The sequence below is a fragment of the Bolinopsis microptera genome, chromosome 12 (assembly GCF_026151205.1).
Source record: "Bolinopsis microptera isolate Bmic1 chromosome 12, MBARI_Bmic_1.0, whole genome shotgun sequence".
In the NCBI taxonomy this organism is placed as follows: domain Eukaryota; kingdom Metazoa; phylum Ctenophora; class Tentaculata; order Lobata; family Bolinopsidae; genus Bolinopsis; species Bolinopsis microptera.
In genome coordinates, this window is record NC_087083.1 from 13068537 (window position 1) to 13089289 (window position 20753).

General features: G+C 37.7%; 1 protein-coding gene across 1 annotated transcript; it reads right to left on the reverse strand.

Moving 5' to 3' along the window:
* Positions 1-18580: 18580 nt before the first annotated feature.
* LOC134824362 (cysteine-rich venom protein-like) lies at positions 18581-20289 on the reverse strand. Its single transcript, XM_063836253.1, has one exon. It carries the CDS (start codon positions 20287-20289, stop codon positions 19279-19281), a length of 1011 nt encoding a protein of 336 aa, XP_063692323.1. The 3' UTR covers positions 18581-19278.
* Between the last annotated feature and the right edge of the window lie 464 nt (positions 20290-20753).

Sequence of the window (20753 nt, forward strand, 5' to 3'; positions counted from 1 at the left end):
TCTCATGGTATAGCCTCGAACATCCTCTTCGTTTCGTCTGCAGCATTGATGGTGTCAGCTAGTTGGTTGGCTAGTAAAAGTTTATGTCTCTCGTCAGACATATTACATACATGCTGATCTGATGAATGATGATGTCTTTGGGTTTTCTTCTTGACATCCTTGATAGTCTTCAGCCTCTGAAGACTATCAAGTCTTCAGAGGCTGAAGACTTGATAGTTTCAAACAGTTGTTCGAATCATGTCTTAGTGTCAGCGGAAAGTGGAAGACTGTCAATTTGCTGAGTGACAGTTTGCTGGTACTGATCAAGTAGTTCCTTGTTGCAAACCATGCAGCGATGTCGTGTTGTACCTTTTAGCAGCTGATGTTCTGTTTCGGTATAACTTAGTTTGCTGCCTCAGGTCTATGGTAGGTTTTACAATCTTATAATCAGAATGTAGTTTAGCTCCTGCATAGGCCCTTGCATAATCAATCTGAGAAAAATAAGGGAAACTTCTTTTGGTCCTCAGTAGCAGCCGGATTTGATAAAGTTTTTGGGCAGTTCACGATTCGCATTTTGCATGGTAGTTTGTTAACAAACTTGGATGGAATAAAAAAGTCCATGAAAGCAACTCGATCACTGATCTGATGAAATGAACGGAAATAATGATTGACACGAGCGTTGATTAAGAAACCCAGTCCACCATGACGTCCTGTCTTCTGGTCAAACAAAAGGAGGCGATGATTTCCTGGTAGTTTCTTATCCTCAAACTGACAAATTTTAGTCTCTTGAATCCCTATAATGTCCAAGTTATACCTATCACAGTCGTTATCAAGCAAGCACTGCTTGTCTGTCTTCGTCAAACCTCGAACATTCCAAGTAGCAAAGCCGAGAAGAGCAATTGGTAACATGGATTACGGTGACCAGTTCTACAGCGATCTTCCGCGTAGGGGTAGATAGTCTGGTTGCAGCAACCATGCGAGTCCATCACGAACTACACGCCATCCATAAAATGTATAATAGAATAATAAATTAACTTTAATGCCATCATGTGTGGCTGTGTTTCAGCTATGATCTTCATGCAAATTTTGCTGATACACCAACAAACTTGCTCAAAAGTTAACAAAAAACATGGTTTTTTGGCTTATTTTTGGCCCAAAATACCCAGGGAAACTCAAACTTATAATCATTTCAAAACCGCTTTTAAATTTAATCGATTCTACGTTCAAAAATAAGTTTAGAAAGGTGTATATAGAGTCCCTATATAGCGTATTGAGCAGAAAATGTCCGTAAGAGCTTCTACTATAAAAGTCACGGTCATGCTTGCCAGCACTGTGATATATTGCTTTAAAGTTAAACAGTATTAAAGCTTTAACTTGAAGTTTAATGCATAGTAACAAAAAATCACGTACTGATCGTTTTTAATTGCGTGATCATCACTGCCAGTTCTCAATAATCAAGCATGAATTGGTGTGCAAGAGAGAAATTTATCGGTCACGTAAACTCAAAACATTGATAATATTAATATGCAGTGCATGCGATTTTAAATTGTGTGATTTAATAAAAGGGCCGTTAAGCGTTGAAGATACAAATCCGAAGTACTGTTTTCGAATTTGTTAGATGCATTAATATTTTTCCTGAAATTTAGACCTTTTTATGTTCTAGAAACCCCCTCGGCGCGACCGTCGCAGCCTTTATACCCCATTTCCTATTTTATTCAGACTCATCAGAAGTCGTTCGACAGGTCAATGGAAGATAAGAGGAAACCCGTGCACTAAATACTTTAATAGGCAGTTTTACACGAGACCCAATTGATGCTACCCAAATCTATATGTTAAAGACTATCTGCATATTGATATAGTACTATAGTATATATACAGATGTATATTATGATACTATAATATGCAGATAGCCTTTAGCAGTTGTAGGCAGTAGGCTCAGCAAGAAAATGTTGGGTACGTGGCCAGGGACGTAGCCAGGAGTTTTTCCGAACATTTTTTGTCTTTATACTTGCTAGAATAAAATCTACAATGATGAATTAATGCATTAGTCACAATATTCAATTTATAAAAAGTCGGTTTTACAAAATTTTGAGGGCAATATTATCCATTTGTAGGAAGTGAGAACAATCAATTATTTGAAAATATCATAAATACCTACACAGAGTTCACACTATCTTACTATATATAAAGCGAGACGATATATATATTTATTTATCCGTGCCATTTTACTGACACCACGGCATCAACTTTAACGCAACTTTCCGCAAAAACCGTAAAAGATATACAACTGAAACTTTTTTGACTGAGTCAAATGCTTTATAGGCCTTCAAATCAGCATGAAAAAATAAAAAATTGACCAAGGAATAATAATTTTAGTGCCCGAAATTTGGACTCCCAAGTGGTGTCAAAAACGCGAATTAAATAGGTAATAATTATTCTAGTCTCTCGAGTCTTGACACCACTTTAGGGTTAGACGGGTTCCTGCTAGTAAGTATAATGAGTAACTGAAATACTTTTTACTCATTACTGACTGCCCACATTATTTCAATGATAACAAATAACTTTGAACTTACAACAGGTTTCTCCAACCTCGATTTGCAGCTCACCCGACCTGTTTTTTCAACAATACTTGTAATTTGCAAGTTGCACTTTAATTGGTCTTATTATAGTGAATGTAGCCTGTAGCTCCCATTTATGTATACTGTAACTGTAAGTGTAACACTCGACATATCTTATCGGACATTATTTGGACGGACATTACATGAACGGACATAATTATGAACGGACATTAATATGAACGCTCGAAGGCATTCAAAACCATCAAAAATCCGAATTTTTTCAATTTTGTTGACGTTTTTTAAATTTCAGCAAATGATTTTTAAATCCATTTTTTATACAGTAAGTAAGAAAAGCAGTCATTGAGCAGTAAAAATGTTAAAATATGTGTACTTGATCAGTGTCTAATATCACATATCATCTTCATCAAATGGGTTTTCGTGCTTGAAATAGTCAATGTTTAAACTTAAAGCATCAGTGATTTCCAGCTTTAAGTTTATGGAAACCTTTTTTATCAAACTACCCCGGTCCTGCATTTCAGTGTTAACTTTTACAAGCCATTCGGCGTGAAGTGGTTTTATCTTAGACAACTTAAGGTTAACCTTAACATCACGTGGAGCTTTCCTAGCACTGTTTCATTACCGCACCCGAGTAATATGAACTATAACAACGTCGGGCAATGTCCTTGGAAACACGATTTACCGTAATACTAATATCTAGAGGCTGGAACAAGTTTGTCATGTTGGCGGGGACTAGTTCATGAACTATGTTGTTGAGTGCCATAATTTCGTTGACATTTTTCCGCCAAGTGACCCTTGAAAATATCATATACTAGCAGAGTTTTCTGTGCCTCCGGCAGACCAAAGAAAACCTTTCCGTCGTTAACTTACGGCACAATAAAGTTCTCAAAGTTGTCATATTCTGGACAAAAAGTTCGAAATGAAAAAATTTTTGAAATAATTTCAAAGGACTTTAACTTGGACGGACATTAATTGAACGGACTTTATTTGAACGGACATTAAGATGAACGCTAGGGCCTCCAGCGTTCAAGTAATGTCCGTCCAAATAAGGTCCGATAAGGTAGTGCTGAATGGGCACTCATGTGTCAATTGTTTCATACCGAATTCTTTTTCTTTCTTCTAATTTCGCAGTAACCATTTCCAATTTTTGAGGGGGGCTCATAAAATTTTCGGGAGGGCCCCTTGCCCCATGCAGGGGAGGCCCAGGGGGGTTGCGATCGAGTCGATACATAGTATTTCGGGATAAGGGTGGTAGTAAGTGAATTAGCTGAAGCTTACTGAATCTTTATTGCCGAGTACAGCTGCCTTCGGGTAGTTCTTTTTATTTTTAATCTACTACAATTTTAAATGAATGGGAAAAGCGAGCGACCGATTTCATTCTTGGTATCATTTTGCATTTGCAGACGGTCAATCAAATAAATATCATTTCCTTTTGTTTGAGAAAGAGAGACACTGGTAGCGGTCCACTCTACTCATGATTATGGGTTTTGGTCAAGTATCACCTCTTTTTGATTATAATTTCAGGGTACTTTTTCCTTTGAAAACATTTCCTTGTGTTGAGGTAAGCATATCGGTCGATCACTGACTGAACATGTCACATTATAGTCATTCAAATTGGCATTAAATTCATATACAATGGCATTGAACTGTCGTGGCAAAGCAGAATTTGTTCGAAATCACGAATGAGCAAAATTCTCACCTTTCGCACGTGCAAACTGTGAGCGGACGTTGCGTGCGCATCCAATATCTAATCACCTTTAAATTTTGCATATTTGTAATTAATGTATAGTTTAATAAGCATGCAAAGTTTCAAAGTATTTTAAGAAGAACTGTAATCACAACGGCACTCCAAAGTTGACAGAAAATGGTGAAAACAGTAATTTTCAGTGATTTTAGCAATTTTCTATCAATTTGGGCGTGTCAACACTTGTGCAACTTTTCGATTTTTAACTTCAAAACTAGCCTAATGCACCATTTATACCTATAGGAAGCAGAACTGAGCTCCACAACCCAAGGCATGGCCCAACACCAGAGAATACTAAATCGTAAAATTGACGTTTTTATAAAATAACTAGTGTAACCCGGCCTTCGGCCGGGATTTCACTGCCGCAGTTAAAAAGGGTAGGAGTAATTACCCGCTGAGTCAAAACCCGCATTAGGTGACCCAATAGTTTCTTAAACAATAATCTCATAATCAGTTATTCCTTGTATTGTGGATAATTAAGTCATTATTAGCCATGAGGCACCACATTCCATGATCATAAGGTATGAACACCGACTATTACACCTCATCACTCCCGTCTTGAACCGCTTTCCATTTTTATTTAAATCGTTATAGAAATTAACCCTTGTTAACTCCGCATCACACCCGCCTATTATATTTGAAAACACGCATAACATTGTCGTATGAATTCTCTCTCTCTCTCCCTCTCTCTCTCCCTCTCTCTCTCTCTCTCTCTCTCTCTCTCTCTCTCTCTCTCTCTCTCTCTCTCTCTCTCTCTCTCTCTCTCTCTCTCTCTCTCTCTCTCTCTCTCTCTCTCTCTCTCTCTCTCTCTCTCTCTCTCTCTCTCTCTCTCTCTCTCTCTCTCTCTCTCTCTCTCTCTCTCTCTCTCTCTCTCTCTCTCTCTCTCTCTCTCTCTCTCTCTCTCTCTCTCTCTCTCTCTCTCTCTCTCTCTCTCTCTCTCTCTCTCTCCTCTCTCCCTCCCTCCCTCCCTCCCTCCCTCCCTCCCTCCCTCCCTCCCTCCCTCCCTCCCTCCCTCCCTCTCTCTCTCTCTCCCTCTCTCTCTCTCTCTCTCTCTCTCTCTCTCTCTCTCTCTCTCTCTCTCTCTCTCTCTCTCTCTCTCTCTCTCTCTCTCTCTCTCTCTCTCTCTCTCTCTCTCTCTCTCTCTCTCTCTCTCTCTCTCTCTCTCTCTCTCTCTCTCTCTCTCTCTCTCTCTCTCTCTCTCTCTCTCTCTCTCTCTCTCTCTCTCTCTCTCTCTCTCTCTCTCTCTCTCTCTCTCTCTGCAGTCCAAACAGACCCCAAACACTAACAGTCCCCCCTCCCCTAATAAGCTTATGGTATAAAATTACAGCGAATCTTCCGGGCTAATCCAATTATGACGCTACTTAAATGCAGCTATAACATATCATACAGTAATGAGAGAGAGAGAGAGCAAGCCCCGTAACTCTTGCCGTTCTGCTCAAGCAATTTTATGTAACATTTGTGGTACAAAACCATCAATTAAACCACTTACCTACCACCGGCCGATTAAAAAAAAATTTTCTTATGGGCTTCATCAGAGATTTGTCGGCACTATACCGAAAAAACCAGTCCCGTAACTCTTACCGTTTTTTTTGTATAACCGACCGGAAATTACACACGGACGGACACACAGACGATCAGACAGACACACACACATCCTGGTGTTATTAAGGTGATTCTTCAAAAAAGCACTAACTTCAATGTTCAATGACGAATATCTTTAGGAAGGAGCAAGCTAGGCAAACTTTCCGGTAGATTTTCAGATTGCTTAAACAATTATCTAATTTCAACAAGGCCTAAAATTTTGAATAAAATAACTCCTTTATGCTGTAAAATTGACTTGAAATGATGTTACTAATTTGTCAAAAATCAAGTTTTAAAATCGCTTAAATTGATGACACAGTGCATGGCTTAACGAAGGGCCCCGCCGACCCTGCTGTGCAGTGTGCGGGGGGGGGGGGGGTGCCATCTTAGGGGGCGCCAAATCTTTGTTTAAATGTGGGATAATTTGGGAAAACTTAACTACTTTACAGTTTACACCGTATGTGATTTATTGGGTCAGGAATATCGAAGAGAACATTTAACTTCCTGTATGTTTTCTTAGAGTTAGATCACTGATCTATCGGGTCAGGAAATTCGAAGAAAATATGTATATTATAGGATAGGAATTAGGAATGTGTCGTCGATTATGCTCACAACTTTCCCGCACAGAAAAGCGTATCCCTCGTATGTAGTGAAAATCGGGTCTACAAATATTTATCCTCCTAAATTTGTTGATCAATCACCATAAAACTTTCCGAATATGTCTACGGACACTTAAATACAGGCTACAATTGACTGGCAAAGCGTCTATCACTGAATATATAATATATATGTACGTATATATGTATCACGACAATCTGTCGTAAAACAGGGGTTCCAGAAAATCAATTTCCCGATATTCCTGAAACTTGAAACTTTTTTTGCAGTAGATTTGGTCAACGTCTAGACGCCCTGCAAAATTTTGTAAAGCGAATCGTTACCTATGAAATAAAATGACCCAATTCCCATAACACAGAAAATGAAAATTAATTTCAAACTGTGTAGCAAATTGTGAATTGTTATCATTTTCGTGTAGTTCTCAATCTTACACTGTTTGACAAGCTCGCTTTTCCCATTCCTTCTTATCAGTTCCTTCGTCATTTATCAATTACTTTGATAAATGGATAGCACATTTACTCCTTGTACATTATAATGCGCCGTGAATTCGCTGTAATTGTATTTATATATCAATATGTCCATTGTCTATATCCACAATCAATTTTATTGAGGGCTGAAATAATTGGAGTATTCAAGTAAAACTATATTCAAATGTTTAGGGTTATGGTTAGAGTTATGGTTATATGGTTATGGTTATCTCCGATTCTTCGGGTTTGTGTTTATGGTTTGGATTGGGGTGAGGGTTTATACAAAACCGTTTTATTATCAACAGCTTCTTTATTTTGTTTTATTTTGACTTAAAATACCCAATCATTTTTTCAGGACAAACAATCAAAATCAAATGTCGTAACGCGATTTATCTAATTTAATTTTAAATTGTTGGCATTGAGTTTACTGTTTTATTAGAAATTTCTTTGAAAGAATCATCAGCAGTTGGAATTGCAGTACGTTTTTTTCATCAAGTAGATCAGAGCAGTTGGAATTTGTGTTACCTGGACAGTGGACAATTAGATTACCGCAGTCTGTAGGACGTTGACTATATATCTGCAGACTGGTAACCTAATTTTACAGGTAATAAACACATACCTTTGCTGTGACTCAAGGCAAATCACAGATGACCTTTTGATTGTGGAATTCGATTAAAAGTTCCTTTGAGATCCTTGCACCTCTTAATATTGCTTCTGCGGAACAAGTATAGAGAGCAGTTGGAATTTGTGTTACCTGGACAATTAGATTACCTGTAGTCTGTAGGACTAGGAGTATATTAAAGTCACTATTGTGACGGTACATTAGAAATAGAATTTTTTAATTCATTTTTCTTTGACGTTTTTATTTCAGCAAATGATTTTTAAATCCATTTTTATTCAGTAAGTAAGAAAAGCAGTCGTTAAGCATTAAAAATGTTAAAATATGTGTACATGATCAGTGTTTAATATCACATATTATCATCTTCATCAAATGGGTTTTCGTGCATAGAATAGTCCATGCTTAAAGCATCAGTGGTTTCTAGCTTTATGGAAACCTTTTTTTATCAAACTAGCCCGGTCCTGCATTTCAGTGTTAACTTTTACAAGCCATTCTACGTAAATTGGCTTTATCTTAGACAACTTTAGGTTAACCTTAACATCACGTGGAGCTTTCCTAGCACTGTTTCATTACATCCCCTGAGTAATATGAACTATAACAACGTCGGACAATGTCCTTGGCAACACGATTTACCGTAATATCTAGAGGCTGGAACAAGTTTGTCATGTTGGCGGGGACTATAGCTCATGAACTATGTTGTTGAGTGCCATAATTTCGTAAACTTTTTCCGCCAAGTGACCGGCCTTGAAAACATCATATACTAGTAGAGTTTTCTGTGTCTCCGGCACCTAGGAGAACCTTTCCGTCGTTAATTTACTGTCTCTAGGCTTGTTGTGCAGATGAATCGTCTCTCTCTCTCTCTCTCTCTCTCTCTCTCTCTCTCTCTCTCTCTCTCTCTCTCTCTCTCTCTGCAGTCCAAACAGACCCCAAACACTAACAGTCCCCCCTCCCCTAATAAGCTTATGGTATAAAATTACAGCGAATCTTCCGGGCTAATCCAATTATGACGCTACTTAAATGCAGCTATAACATATCATACAGTAATGAGAGAGAGAGAGAGCAAGCCCCGTAACTCTTGCCGTTCTGCTCAAGCAATTTTATGTAACATTTGTGGTACAAAACCATCAATTAAACCACTTACCTACCACCGGCCGATTAAAAAAAAATTTTCTTATGGGCTTCATCAGAGATTTGTCGGCACTATACCGAAAAAACCAGTCCCGTAACTCTTACCGTTTTTTTTGTATAACCGACCGGAAATTACACACGGACGGACACACAGACGATCAGACAGACACACACACATCCTGGTGTTATTAAGGTGATTCTTCAAAAAAGCACTAACTTCAATGTTCAATGACGAATATCTTTAGGAAGGAGCAAGCTAGGCAAACTTTCCGGTAGATTTTCAGATTGCTTAAACAATTATCTAATTTCAACAAGGCCTAAAATTTTGAATAAAATAACTCCTTTATGCTGTAAAATCGACTTGAAATGATGTTACTAATTTGTCAAAAATCAAGTTTTAAAATCGCTTAAATTGATGACACAGTGCATGGCTTAACGAAGGGCCCCGCCGACCCTGCTGTGCAGTGTGCGGGGGGGGGTGCCATCTTAGGGGGCGCCAAATCTTTGTTTAAATGTGGGATAATTTGGGAAAACTTAACTACTTTACAGTTTACACCGTATGTGATTTATTGGGTCAGGAATATCGAAGAGAACATTTAACTTCCTGTATGTTTTCTTAGAGTTAGATCACTGATCTATCGGGTCAGGAAATTCGAAGAAAATATGTATATTATAGGATAGGAATTAGGAATGTGTCGTCGATTATGCTCACAACTTTCCCGCACAGAAAAGCGTATCCCTCGTATGTAGTGAAAATCGGGTCTACAAATATTTATCCTCCTAAATTTGTTGATCAATCACCATAAAACTTTCCGAATATGTCTACGGACACTTAAATACAGGCTACAATTGACTGGCAAAGCGTCTATCACTGAATATATAATATATATGTACGTATATATGTATCACGACAATCTGTCGTAAAACAGGGGTTCCAGAAAATCAATTTCCCGATATTCCTGAAACTTGAAACTTTTTTTGCAGTAGATTTGGTCAACGTCTAGACGCCCTGCAAAATTTTGTAAAGCGAATCGTTACCTATGAAATAAAATGACCCAATTCCCATAACACAGAAAATGAAAATTAATTTCAAACTGTGTAGCAAATTGTGAATTGTTATCATTTTCGTGTAGTTCTCAATCTTACACTGTTTGACAAGCTCGCTTTTCCCATTCCTTCTTATCAGTTCCTTCGTCATTTATCAATTACTTTGATAAATGGATAGCACATTTACTCCTTGTACATTATAATGCGCCGTGAATTCGCTGTAATTGTATTTATATATCAATATGTCCATTGTCTATATCCACAATCAATTTTATTGAGGGCTGAAATAATTGGAGTATTCAAGTAAAACTATATTCAAATGTTTAGGGTTATGGTTAGAGTTATGGTTATATGGTTATGGTTATCTCCGATTCTTCGGGTTTGTGTTTATGGTTTGGATTGGGGTGAGGGTTTATACAAAACCGTTTTATTATCAACAGCTTCTTTATTTTGTTTTATTTTTACTTAAAATACCCAATCATTTTTTCAGGACAAACAATCAAAATCAAATGTCGTAACGCGATTTATCTAATTTAATTTTAAATTGTTGGCATTGAGTTTACTGTTTTATTAGAAATTTCTTTGAAAGAATCATCAGCAGTTGGAATTGCAGTACGTTTTTTTCATCAAGTAGATCAGAGCAGTTGGAATTTGTGTTACCTGGACAGTGGACAATTAGATTACCGCAGTCTGTAGGACGTTGACTATATATCTGCAGACTGGTAACCTAATTTTACAGGTAATAAACACATACCTTTGCTGTGACTCAAGGCAAATCACAGATGACCTTTTGATTGTGGAATTCGATTAAAAGTTCCTTTGAGATCCTTGCACCTCTTAATATTGCTTCTGCGGAACAAGTATAGAGAGCAGTTGGAATTTGTGTTACCTGGACAATTAGATTACCTGTAGTCTGTAGGACTAGGAGTATATTAAAGTCACTATTGTGACGGTACATTAGAAATAGAATTTTTTAATTCATTTTTCTTTGACGTTTTTTATTTCAGCAAATGATTTTTAAATCCATTTTTATTCAGTAAGTAAGAAAAGCAGTCGTTAAGCATTAAAAATGTTAAAATATGTGTACATGATCAGTGTTTAATATCACATATTATCATCTTCATCAAATGGGTTTTCGTGCATAGAATAGTCCATGCTTAAAGCATCAGTGGTTTCTAGCTTTATGGAAACCTTTTTTTATCAAACTAGCCCGGTCCTGCATTTCAGTGTTAACTTTTACAAGCCATTCTACGTAAAGTGGCTTTATCTTAGACAACTTTAGGTTAACCTTAACATCACGTGGAGCTTTCCTAGCACTGTTTCATTACATCCCCTGAGTAATATGAACTATAACAACGTCGGACAATGTCCTTGGCAACACGATTTACCGTAATATCTAGAGGCTGGAACAAGTTTGTCATGTTGGCGGGGACTATAGCTCATGAACTATGTTGTTGAGTGCCATAATTTCGTAAACTTTTTCCGCCAAGTGACCGGCCTTGAAAACATCATATACTAGTAGAGTTTTCTGTGTCTCCGGCACCTAGGAGAACCTTTCCGTCGTTAATTTACTGTCTCTAGGCTTGTTGTGCAGATGAATCGTCGTATAGCAAAGCAAGTACACTGTCTCTAGGCTTGTTGACTCAAGGCAAATCACATACGATTAAGACCTTTTGATTGTGGAATTCGATTAAAAGTTCTTTTGAGATCCTTGCACCTCCTAATAATTAATATTGTTAAATATTAAATATATATATTATTAAATTGCTTCTGCGGGACACTCGATCCTTTTCATTACTCCTTCCGCGGAACAAGTAGAGATCAGTTGGAATTTGTGTTACCTGGACAAATAGATTACCAGTCTGTAGGACTAGGAGTATATTAAAGTCACTATTGTGACGGTACATTAGAACTAGACAAATACAAAGTGTGTAGGGCCTGAAGTCTGAACGGAACCCCTCAGTTTAAGTTCCTTGTTTAACTTTATCACACTCAAATTCGAGACGCAAGATTGTGAACACTTTTCAGAAGAAGCAGAACATCCCAGCATCTCCTCTGCAAGTGCATCCAGATCATGACGCTCATAATGAGGATAATTGGTAAACTCTACCTTCACAACAGTTAACTACAATCTTATCTTCGGATTTGTGGAACAGTCGACAAGACTGGATAGGGATAACCCTTTTGGGTTACCTCCTAGGATTCTTCACCAGGAACTTTCGCTAAATCCCATACTAGGAACTCAATCTAGGCCCATCTCCGCATAGAGACATATCTCCCAGGCTTTGCCTTGCTCGGATGTCCCTTGTCTGCCCGCAGAAGTACTACAACGGAAGTGGGTTTGCTCCGAGACAGGTAGTGACAGCTTCAAGACTCCAGAGGTCTGTTGCATTGATATTTATTATTTTATGATTTCGTATATACTTTGGGAGTCCTGGAATGCAGCTAGCAGGAGTTGCATTCTGTGGGCACGGCGAGAAGGCCTTCTCTTTATTGTAAGAGGCCAGAAACCGTTGACCAGAACAGAGAGAGAGAGAGAACTTTATCACTGCCGTACAACAAGGACATTCACCGGGTTCTCCATAGGAGTATATAAGTATATATAGGACTATATACTTATATGAGATAAACTGATTTAGTCCTACTCCTTCTTAATTTTATTTTGCTTTGACTGGGATTAGCCGGTACGTTATTATCAGACCCTTCTGTACGTTAGAAAATGATATCAAGGGGATTAGCTTACACGGCACCTCGCCAATCAAGTTGTTGCAGAAACCTTTCCGGTGCCACGCACAATCTAAATCTAATTGCAGCGCGGTGCCAGTCTTTAGTCAATTACCACCAGAAATAAAATCATGCTTTGCAGTTTGAGTTAACTAGGATAACGCGTTGCAAGGAACGTAGCCATTTATAAAACTGGCTACGTTGCAGGGTACGATAGATTTTTAGTAATTTAGCATGGCTCCTGTCTTACGGGCCATATTTCCATGTTTCAAGTAATGCTTTAAATTCTTTCTGTTTACAAATTTGACCAAAATTTGACACTGGTTATAGGGTGGACCGCTGCCAGTGTCTCTCATTTGCAAGGAAACGATATTAATTTGAATAACCGTCCAGAAATGCAAAATGATACCGAGAATGAAATCGGTCGCTCGCTTTTCCCATTTATTCACGACTTACGAATTGTAATAAGTTTTAATTAATTATATCAATCAAATGCTGAAAAAGTCTTTTTGGGTTGCTTTCGCGTCGATACCTAGTATTTCGGGATAAGGTTGGTAGTTAATCGTAATGTCCAATTAGCTGATATTTATTTAATCTTTATTGCCGAGTACAGCTGCCCCTATTACAATTGACAACACTTGGGGGTCCAAATTTCGGGACCTAAAGTTGTTATTCCGTGGCCGAGTTCTTATTTCTGTATACTGATAATAAGGCCATAAAAGCATTTGACCCAGTTTCAATCGTATATCTCTCACGGTTTGGAAATTCGTGTTAAAGTTGATGCCGTGTTGTCATTATAAATAAAATGGCAACATATATACCTAGTATATCTTCTCGCTTTATATATAGTTATACAGTAAGATAATCAGTAGTAACTTAGTAAAGTCGTAAGATTATAAAATGAATTTTAAAAGACAAATTAGATTTTAATCAATAAGCTCATGCTAATCACAAAATTGATGGAGGTATTAAGTCGTATTCATAATGATAAAAAGTTGGAAAATTTTGGTATTTCGATATTTTGAATACCAAAATTTTAAAATTAATATTCACTATCTTTTGCTTAGCAATTATTGAATAGTCGCTAATTTTGAAATGTCTTCGACTGTAAAAGGTAAAGGTCACAGAAAGATCCAGTTATAACTAGGATGTTTGTTGTTGTTGTTGTTTTGATGTTATCTCTGTGACTCTGTGACAATTTTCTTGTTAAATTATCATTGAATTGGAGATAATTAGCTAATTATAGTGACTAACAAATTGGAAAAACAATTTGTTGATATAGATAATGATTGAAATTACGTGAAAGTGTCCGATGGTGTGTGTACTACAGTAACACTCCGAATAACTGCGGAGTTTGGGGGAAGGAAACATCCGCGGTAAATTGGGGTTCGCAGTAAATCTGGGTTTTTTTGTTTACATTAAACATGTTAAGCCTTGTTTGGGGGAAAGGAGATGGCCGCGGTATATCGGGGTTTGTGGTGAATCGGGGCGCAGTAAATCGGGGTTTTACTGTATATAAGTTTATTTGGTACAAAGTCCCTAAAGGTACCTAAAAGTGCGTGAATTTAGATCGTTTCGTGCGTTGTGTTTTTAAAAAGCGCGAAATGCGCACGAACCAACTATGGCTATGGCTATTAGTATTAATATTAGTTTGCCCGACGTGATCGATAACACGTAAGGGTTTTTACCTGATATTCAAAAATTTGTAAATATTTTAATTGCAGTACAACTAAATCATTTAAATTGCAAATTTGAAACACATTCATTTTATAGGAGAAAAGAAGAAGCGAGATGGTCTATTTATTAGCAGTAATGCTAATAGTTTCTTTATCACTTAACAAAGCTGAAGCAAACTCATGGGAAGAAATGGAAGAAAAAGTATCCGGCACTCAGTTTTCGCCTGAGTTAGATGTTAAGGATATAGCATCTATACAGTTTAAGACCGATTCTCCACTTATGGCTGACAAGGAGCTCATGATCACAGTCTTTGACGATTCGGACAAACTGGATATGTGGATTTATTTTGGTGAATCTGTTATGTATTTTATAGAGCAGTGCACGTCAGGTTATGTGGAATTTCCCGATCATCTACCAAGTGATGATCAAAAATTGTGGACTTTTGCCTTTAAAGATAACAGGATAACAGTGCATGTTAATGATGTCGAAGTTATGGACTTCCAGATGTCAGCTGATACGTGTAATACGTTTAAAGATTTGACTGAAGTCACAAGGATACAGCTACAGAGTGGCTATACAGCTATCGCCGGTTACAGGTTGACGCCGCAAGAGGATGAAACTGGTAACGAGGAGGGGGGAGACACTGATAACGAGGAGGGGGGAGATATGGGGCATTACTCTCACGCCTTTAACTGCAAAGCCAGCGGAATTGTTCTCGCTAGTTTCCTGTGTGTGCTGAACTTGATTATCTAGAGTTGCTGCGAAGGAAACAGTGTTAATGTTTGTAGACTATTTATGTTTTTAGACTTTAGAGTACAGCTGTTTGTAGAGTACGAAACACCTCTGTTACGTGATTGTTTTACGATTTTTGTAACTTTATCAATATTATATTTCGTATAACTTTCATTTTTTAGGTAGCATGAATAGTTTCTAGTAGTGATGTTTATTTATTTAGAAAAAAAGTTTAAGAAATGCTTAAAAAAAGATGAAAAAAAGACTTTAAAGGTTTGGGTTATAATATAATATTGTTAGTTGTGATGAGTACAAATTTTGATAATTGAGCAATTTTATCGGCTCCTCAAAAAAATATGAAAATAAAAAGACTTTAAAAGTTTGGGTTATAATATAATATCGTTAGTTGTGATGAGTAGAATTTTGAATTTTGATAATTGAGCAATTTTATCGGCTCCTCAAATATTGGCATTCTTTATTAGTTTATTGTATCACCCACAACGGCAACCCATATAACAATTGACAATGGATCGTTTACATATTACAAATACAATTACATGCCCAGGAAACTTTTATACTGGCTGGGGCCTATCTCCAAAAGTAAAAGAAATGTTCGCCTCGTAAAAATAACTTTTCCTTCCTAGGAGGAAAACTTGAGACAATGTAGAGGGTGGGCCAAAGGTCATTGGGCATACGTTGGCCTTAATAGCTCAGTCATTGAGTGCCCAATTGAAATAATTCTTTCTGGTATGACTTACTACCACTGGTAGTGTCAAATCGAAAAATATTCGAGTTCATGTTTTTCAAATGAAGGTTCATTTTCGCATTTATTTAATAGTTTGGATAGTCGGATCGAGCCAAATTTTATTGGATTGTGTTTGTGTTTAAATTTTTAGCTCTTATTTCGGCCAGCACATTATTTCGGAAACAATCAAAAAGTTATAATACTTCCCGTTTAACAATTTTGTTGAAATTTGGTCAGCGCACGTAAACACTTATGTTCTACTGAACCCCCAGAAAACCTTACCGCCTGCTGGGCTTGCTAGAGGTGATAGATTTTCAACAGCACGTTTGGCGTCGCGCGTCACATCGAGTTTACCTTTCACACGCTGCATTTAGTTTAGTAGTCATGACAACGACATGACTTTGCAAAGTTTAAAAGCTGCGATCTTTAATTTAGCCAAAAATCAAACTTTTCGGTTTAATTCAGAATCTAAGTTGTCCCCAATTGTGCTCCTGGGGAGCCTCCTTTAAATTTACGAGACGGACATTTTGTTGAAAACCGGAAGGTTCTATTTATTTTACTTTTGGAGATATTCCCCGGCCGGTAGGGTTTGCTGGGCCTAAATAAGTTTGAGCAATTTCGTTATTATCAATTTGAGTTATCAACGGATTTATACCTATTTTGTCATTTTTAGACCTTTTAAGTTTTAATCAAGGCCAATCTCTTCAAACTAAATTAGGTTTGGTAGTTAAGTATGATTGGAAGGTTCTGACAAATTTTCAGCATGATTCATGTTCAGGAACCGAAGATATGATTATGATAGAATAATACGACAAAAATCAACAAATTTCGTCCAATTACGCGACTTTTACACTTAATTTTGCTCCAAAAGCCGCGCACTATCAAATATGGCACCTAAGCGAAACTCACTGATCATTCCAAAAAGGTGTAACAAATTTGGTACTGTGAAAATTTTCACAGTCTCTAGAAAACAAGGGTACACAAATTTTGAAAATCAGAGCAAGTTTATTTTTATCGTGCACCCCTATATATTATATTTAAGCGCGCGCGATCCGATCAGCATGAGCTCGCTGGGAAGACACGGTACTCACTTTTATGATAGTAACACTGAACGCGCCCAGCTAGTATAAGTAAGGTTTTCTGGGTGCAGGTTCTGAGCTTGCGATCAATACTTTTTATCATTTATACTGCACGATTTAAGACTTTTAAAAGTAGCTGAAAGTTGACCAAGGGGCCATCTACTTGGACCCTCCCCATGTCCTGGTGTGACCGAGTTTTCAAAACCACCCCCTCCTCCGGACGTCCGGGAATTGTTGCCAGGCTTTCTCATTCCTTTATTCTTGTCATTTTTCCCCGATCCATGACTCAAAGTGCCGAAGGCACAAAAGAGTCAAGGACAAGGGTTAGCGAACGAGGTTTTTTTTTGTATATGGTAGCTTTGCGACCGTGCGAGCGTGCCTGCGAACGTACGTACGTACATGACATACGTGCCCTCGCGCACTGTTATTGCCCACGCGTGACAATATTATTAAGCCCACGTATTAAGTAAACTATAAGAAGTTTAGAATTTAGCGTGCATGCACACAAAGTCAAATGCATGATGCATCAACTTGACTGATTGTTCCCGGAAACAATCAGTCAAATTGATGCATCATGCAAACTTACAAAGTTGCATCCAACAATTCAATTGCATCGCTTTGTTGGTTTTATTTGGCTTGATAATTGAAGTGCTTTCCCAAAATTGCAAGTTGGTTGTTCACAATTTAATCGAGTTATGACCCTTTTAAGATCTTGCAGTAGGCAGTGCGCCATCGACAATAAGACGCGCGCGCTGACCATTGAATGGTTTTTTAGCTCTTATTTCGGCCAGCACATTATTTTGGAAACAATCGAAAAGTTATAATACTTCCCATATAACAATTTTGTTGAAATTTGGTCAGCTTACGTAAACACTTATGTTTTACTGAACCTAATTTAGTTTGACTTTGAGCAATTTCGATGGTCAGAATTTGAGTTATCAACGAATTTATACCTATTTTGTCATTTTTAGACCTCTTAATCAAGGCCAATCTCTCCCAACTAAATTAGGTTCGGTAGTTAAGTATGATTGGAAGGTTCTGACAAATTTTCAGCATGATTCATGTTCAGGAACCGAAGATATGACAGAATAATACGACAAAAATCAACGAATTTCGTCAAATTACGCGACTTTTACACCTAATTTTGCTCCAAAAGCCGCGCACCATCAAATATGGCACCTAGGAGAAACTCACTGATCATTCCAAAAAGGTATAATAAATTTGGTACTGTGAAAATTCGTACAGTCTCTAGAAAACGATAGTACAAAAATTTTGAAAATCCGAGCAAGTTTATTTTTATCGTGCACCGCCTACTTGCAGATGTGTGATCCAGCACTTAATCAGTGATATCTTCCATCTTCACTTAATAAATGCTCTGATTGGTTGGAGACTACTTATAGGACAGCAACCGAAACGCTATAACGCAAATTTCTTCGGTTTTAAGGAACGTCACTCCCCACTGGGGTGTCCGAGTTTTCAAAACCACCTCCTCCCCCGGACGTTTGGATTTTTGCCAGGCTTTCTTATTCCTGTCATTTTTAACATTGAATTATAATGTTTTGAACTTAAATATACCTGCTGAAATACATTCGATGAGTTTTATAGTCAGTGTAATAAGCGCCAAGCTTTTCTCTGATTTCGATAAATTTTGTACCAAAAGTTGTCTAAAAATTTGAATAAAACAAATCCACCGTGTAGCAATTTTTGCTAAAAATGCTACACAACGCTTGTTTGCCGCGCGTACTTTTTTTGCACAAATTTTTAGTTTTAGGCCTATAACTTTCACATTTTCAGTTATTATCACATAATTATTGTGGCATCGTAATCAACTCATCGAGACAAAACTTTTAGTATTAATATTTTAAGATTTTAAGGAAAATTATTTTCGATTTTTTTGGAAATTTTGATGCTTTAGATATTATAATTTTGACTAAGTTTATTACGATCTTGTAAGAATTATTTTAAAATATTCAATATTTTAGGCATTTTAAGCAATAAATTATCCATTTTTCGTCCTTTGTACACTCTTGCAATGCACAAGAGGTCCACAGTGATATAGCTCGACGTTATCGTGCTACACGGTGAATTTTCAGTTAGAGGCAACTTTTGGTACAAAATTTATCAAAATCAGAGACAAAAAATTCTGTGCCAACTCATGGCGCTTATATTAGCGTATTATACATAGACTATTAAAGCCTGACAAACAATAAAATTAAAGGGGTACATAGTAAAGGGGGTAAATAGTAAAGGGGGTAAATAGTATGAATGAATATAAGAGGCACGGTAATCCTTGCCAGCATTGTGATAACACAGTTAAATCAAAATAATCAGTATTATTATGTTAAACGGGAGACTAAAATACAAATTTTCTCAAAATTTTCATACTAACTCAAACACTCTAAAAAGTCTAAATTATGATCAATGTCTTGTTTACCACATAGTTCTGATCGCCAAGAATGTTCATTTTCATTTTGTCTGCCAAGTTCCTAATTCTAATCTTATATTGATAGTCTAATTTTTAATGATATGTGTAGTTAATGTCAATTATAAATGTACGCTAGCAATTTAATATAGTAAAGCAGCAACAGCGGCCATGAGTAATGTGGATAGAGCCAGTTTACCTGCTCCACTCATTTCCTCACAAGTGACACTGGAAGGTGTGAGGTAACCGTCAGAGCCGCATGTCAAGACCTTCTCAACCCCAAAACTCAAACATTTGACGGTGTATGTGGCGCCATCCTCGATTGATCCGGTGTCTGGCTCCACTATTGCGTTACTTATGGCTGGTTTGTCACAGGTCTTCTTCTGGTCGGCTTCACAAGTGATAGGGCCGGCAGGTGTCAGGTTCCCGTCAGATCCGCAAAACAAATACTTGTCCGTGTCACCATTCGTACATTTAACGGTATATGCGGCCCCATCCTCTATTGTTGCAGTGCTGGGCTCCAGTATTGCGTTATCTACATCAGGTTTTTTACAGGTTGTCTTCACCGCAGATTTGAGAGGTCCGACGTTATCCGCGTAAAGGTTATTATAATTTCCGGGTGGATAATACTGGCAGGTCACATAGAAGTTGTTGAAGATGAAGTCATTGCTTTCAGTCTGGTAGGTGGCGTACCCGCACCTCACCTGCTTAGTATTTCTCCAAACCACTTGGGTGAAGTGGCCGGTTGCTTCATTTTCCGGAGCAGAGAGGGATTTCGAGTTGGTGGTGTAGTCCCAGTATTGGATTTCCGAGTACCACATGTCAGTAGATTTAACGTAAGCCGGTGATTTGGCCATCACTATGCCGGTGGTTCCCGCCATGGCGATGTTCTCCCCGTAGCCTCCTCCACTGCTGTGCTTCATTGTTTTCTCTTCAGCAATCTGATCGGTCCAACTTTGAGCGATGAAGGTAACATCATCTCCTGATTCACCGTAACAGAGTGGTTCAGTGTTATCATGCAGTGCTCGCTGTGCGTTGTGTGCCGCCAAAACGGCCTCCTCTTCTGATGTGAGGGCTCCAGTCTTGCAGACTCCTTCAGCTAGGTGCAGCAGTGTGCAGAAGAGAATTGCGAGTGTAACGACCTTGGCAGTCATTTGTCTGTGTAATGTGGTTTAGTCGGTAAGTAAACTAGAAATTTATTTCGAGTGGGAATTTATTGAATGAAATCTCTTGTTAAAGAAAAAGATTAGTATAAATTACTAAAGTGTTAATTGATAACTCCGAACTCTGCTGGAGTCCAGGAAAAATAGAAAGTGTAAATTTATTAACAATAACAATATTATCAACTTCGGTATGCCGCATTTGTGCTGGATAATCGAGCACATTATTTAACGATAAGTTAAAAACATAATTCCTCCCTATCTTGACAATCGAAACTATCAGTTTCATGATTTATTGATTCATGATGTGTATCATCAATATCGAGTGGTCATCTTCGATAATCGCGTTTCGCCATGTTTGAAAATAAAAAAAATAAGCTTGAAGCAGTGATAACTTTAGCAAAAAGGAACAAATACATTTTGACTATAAGTATAGGTCCAATTTCACGATGTGGAAA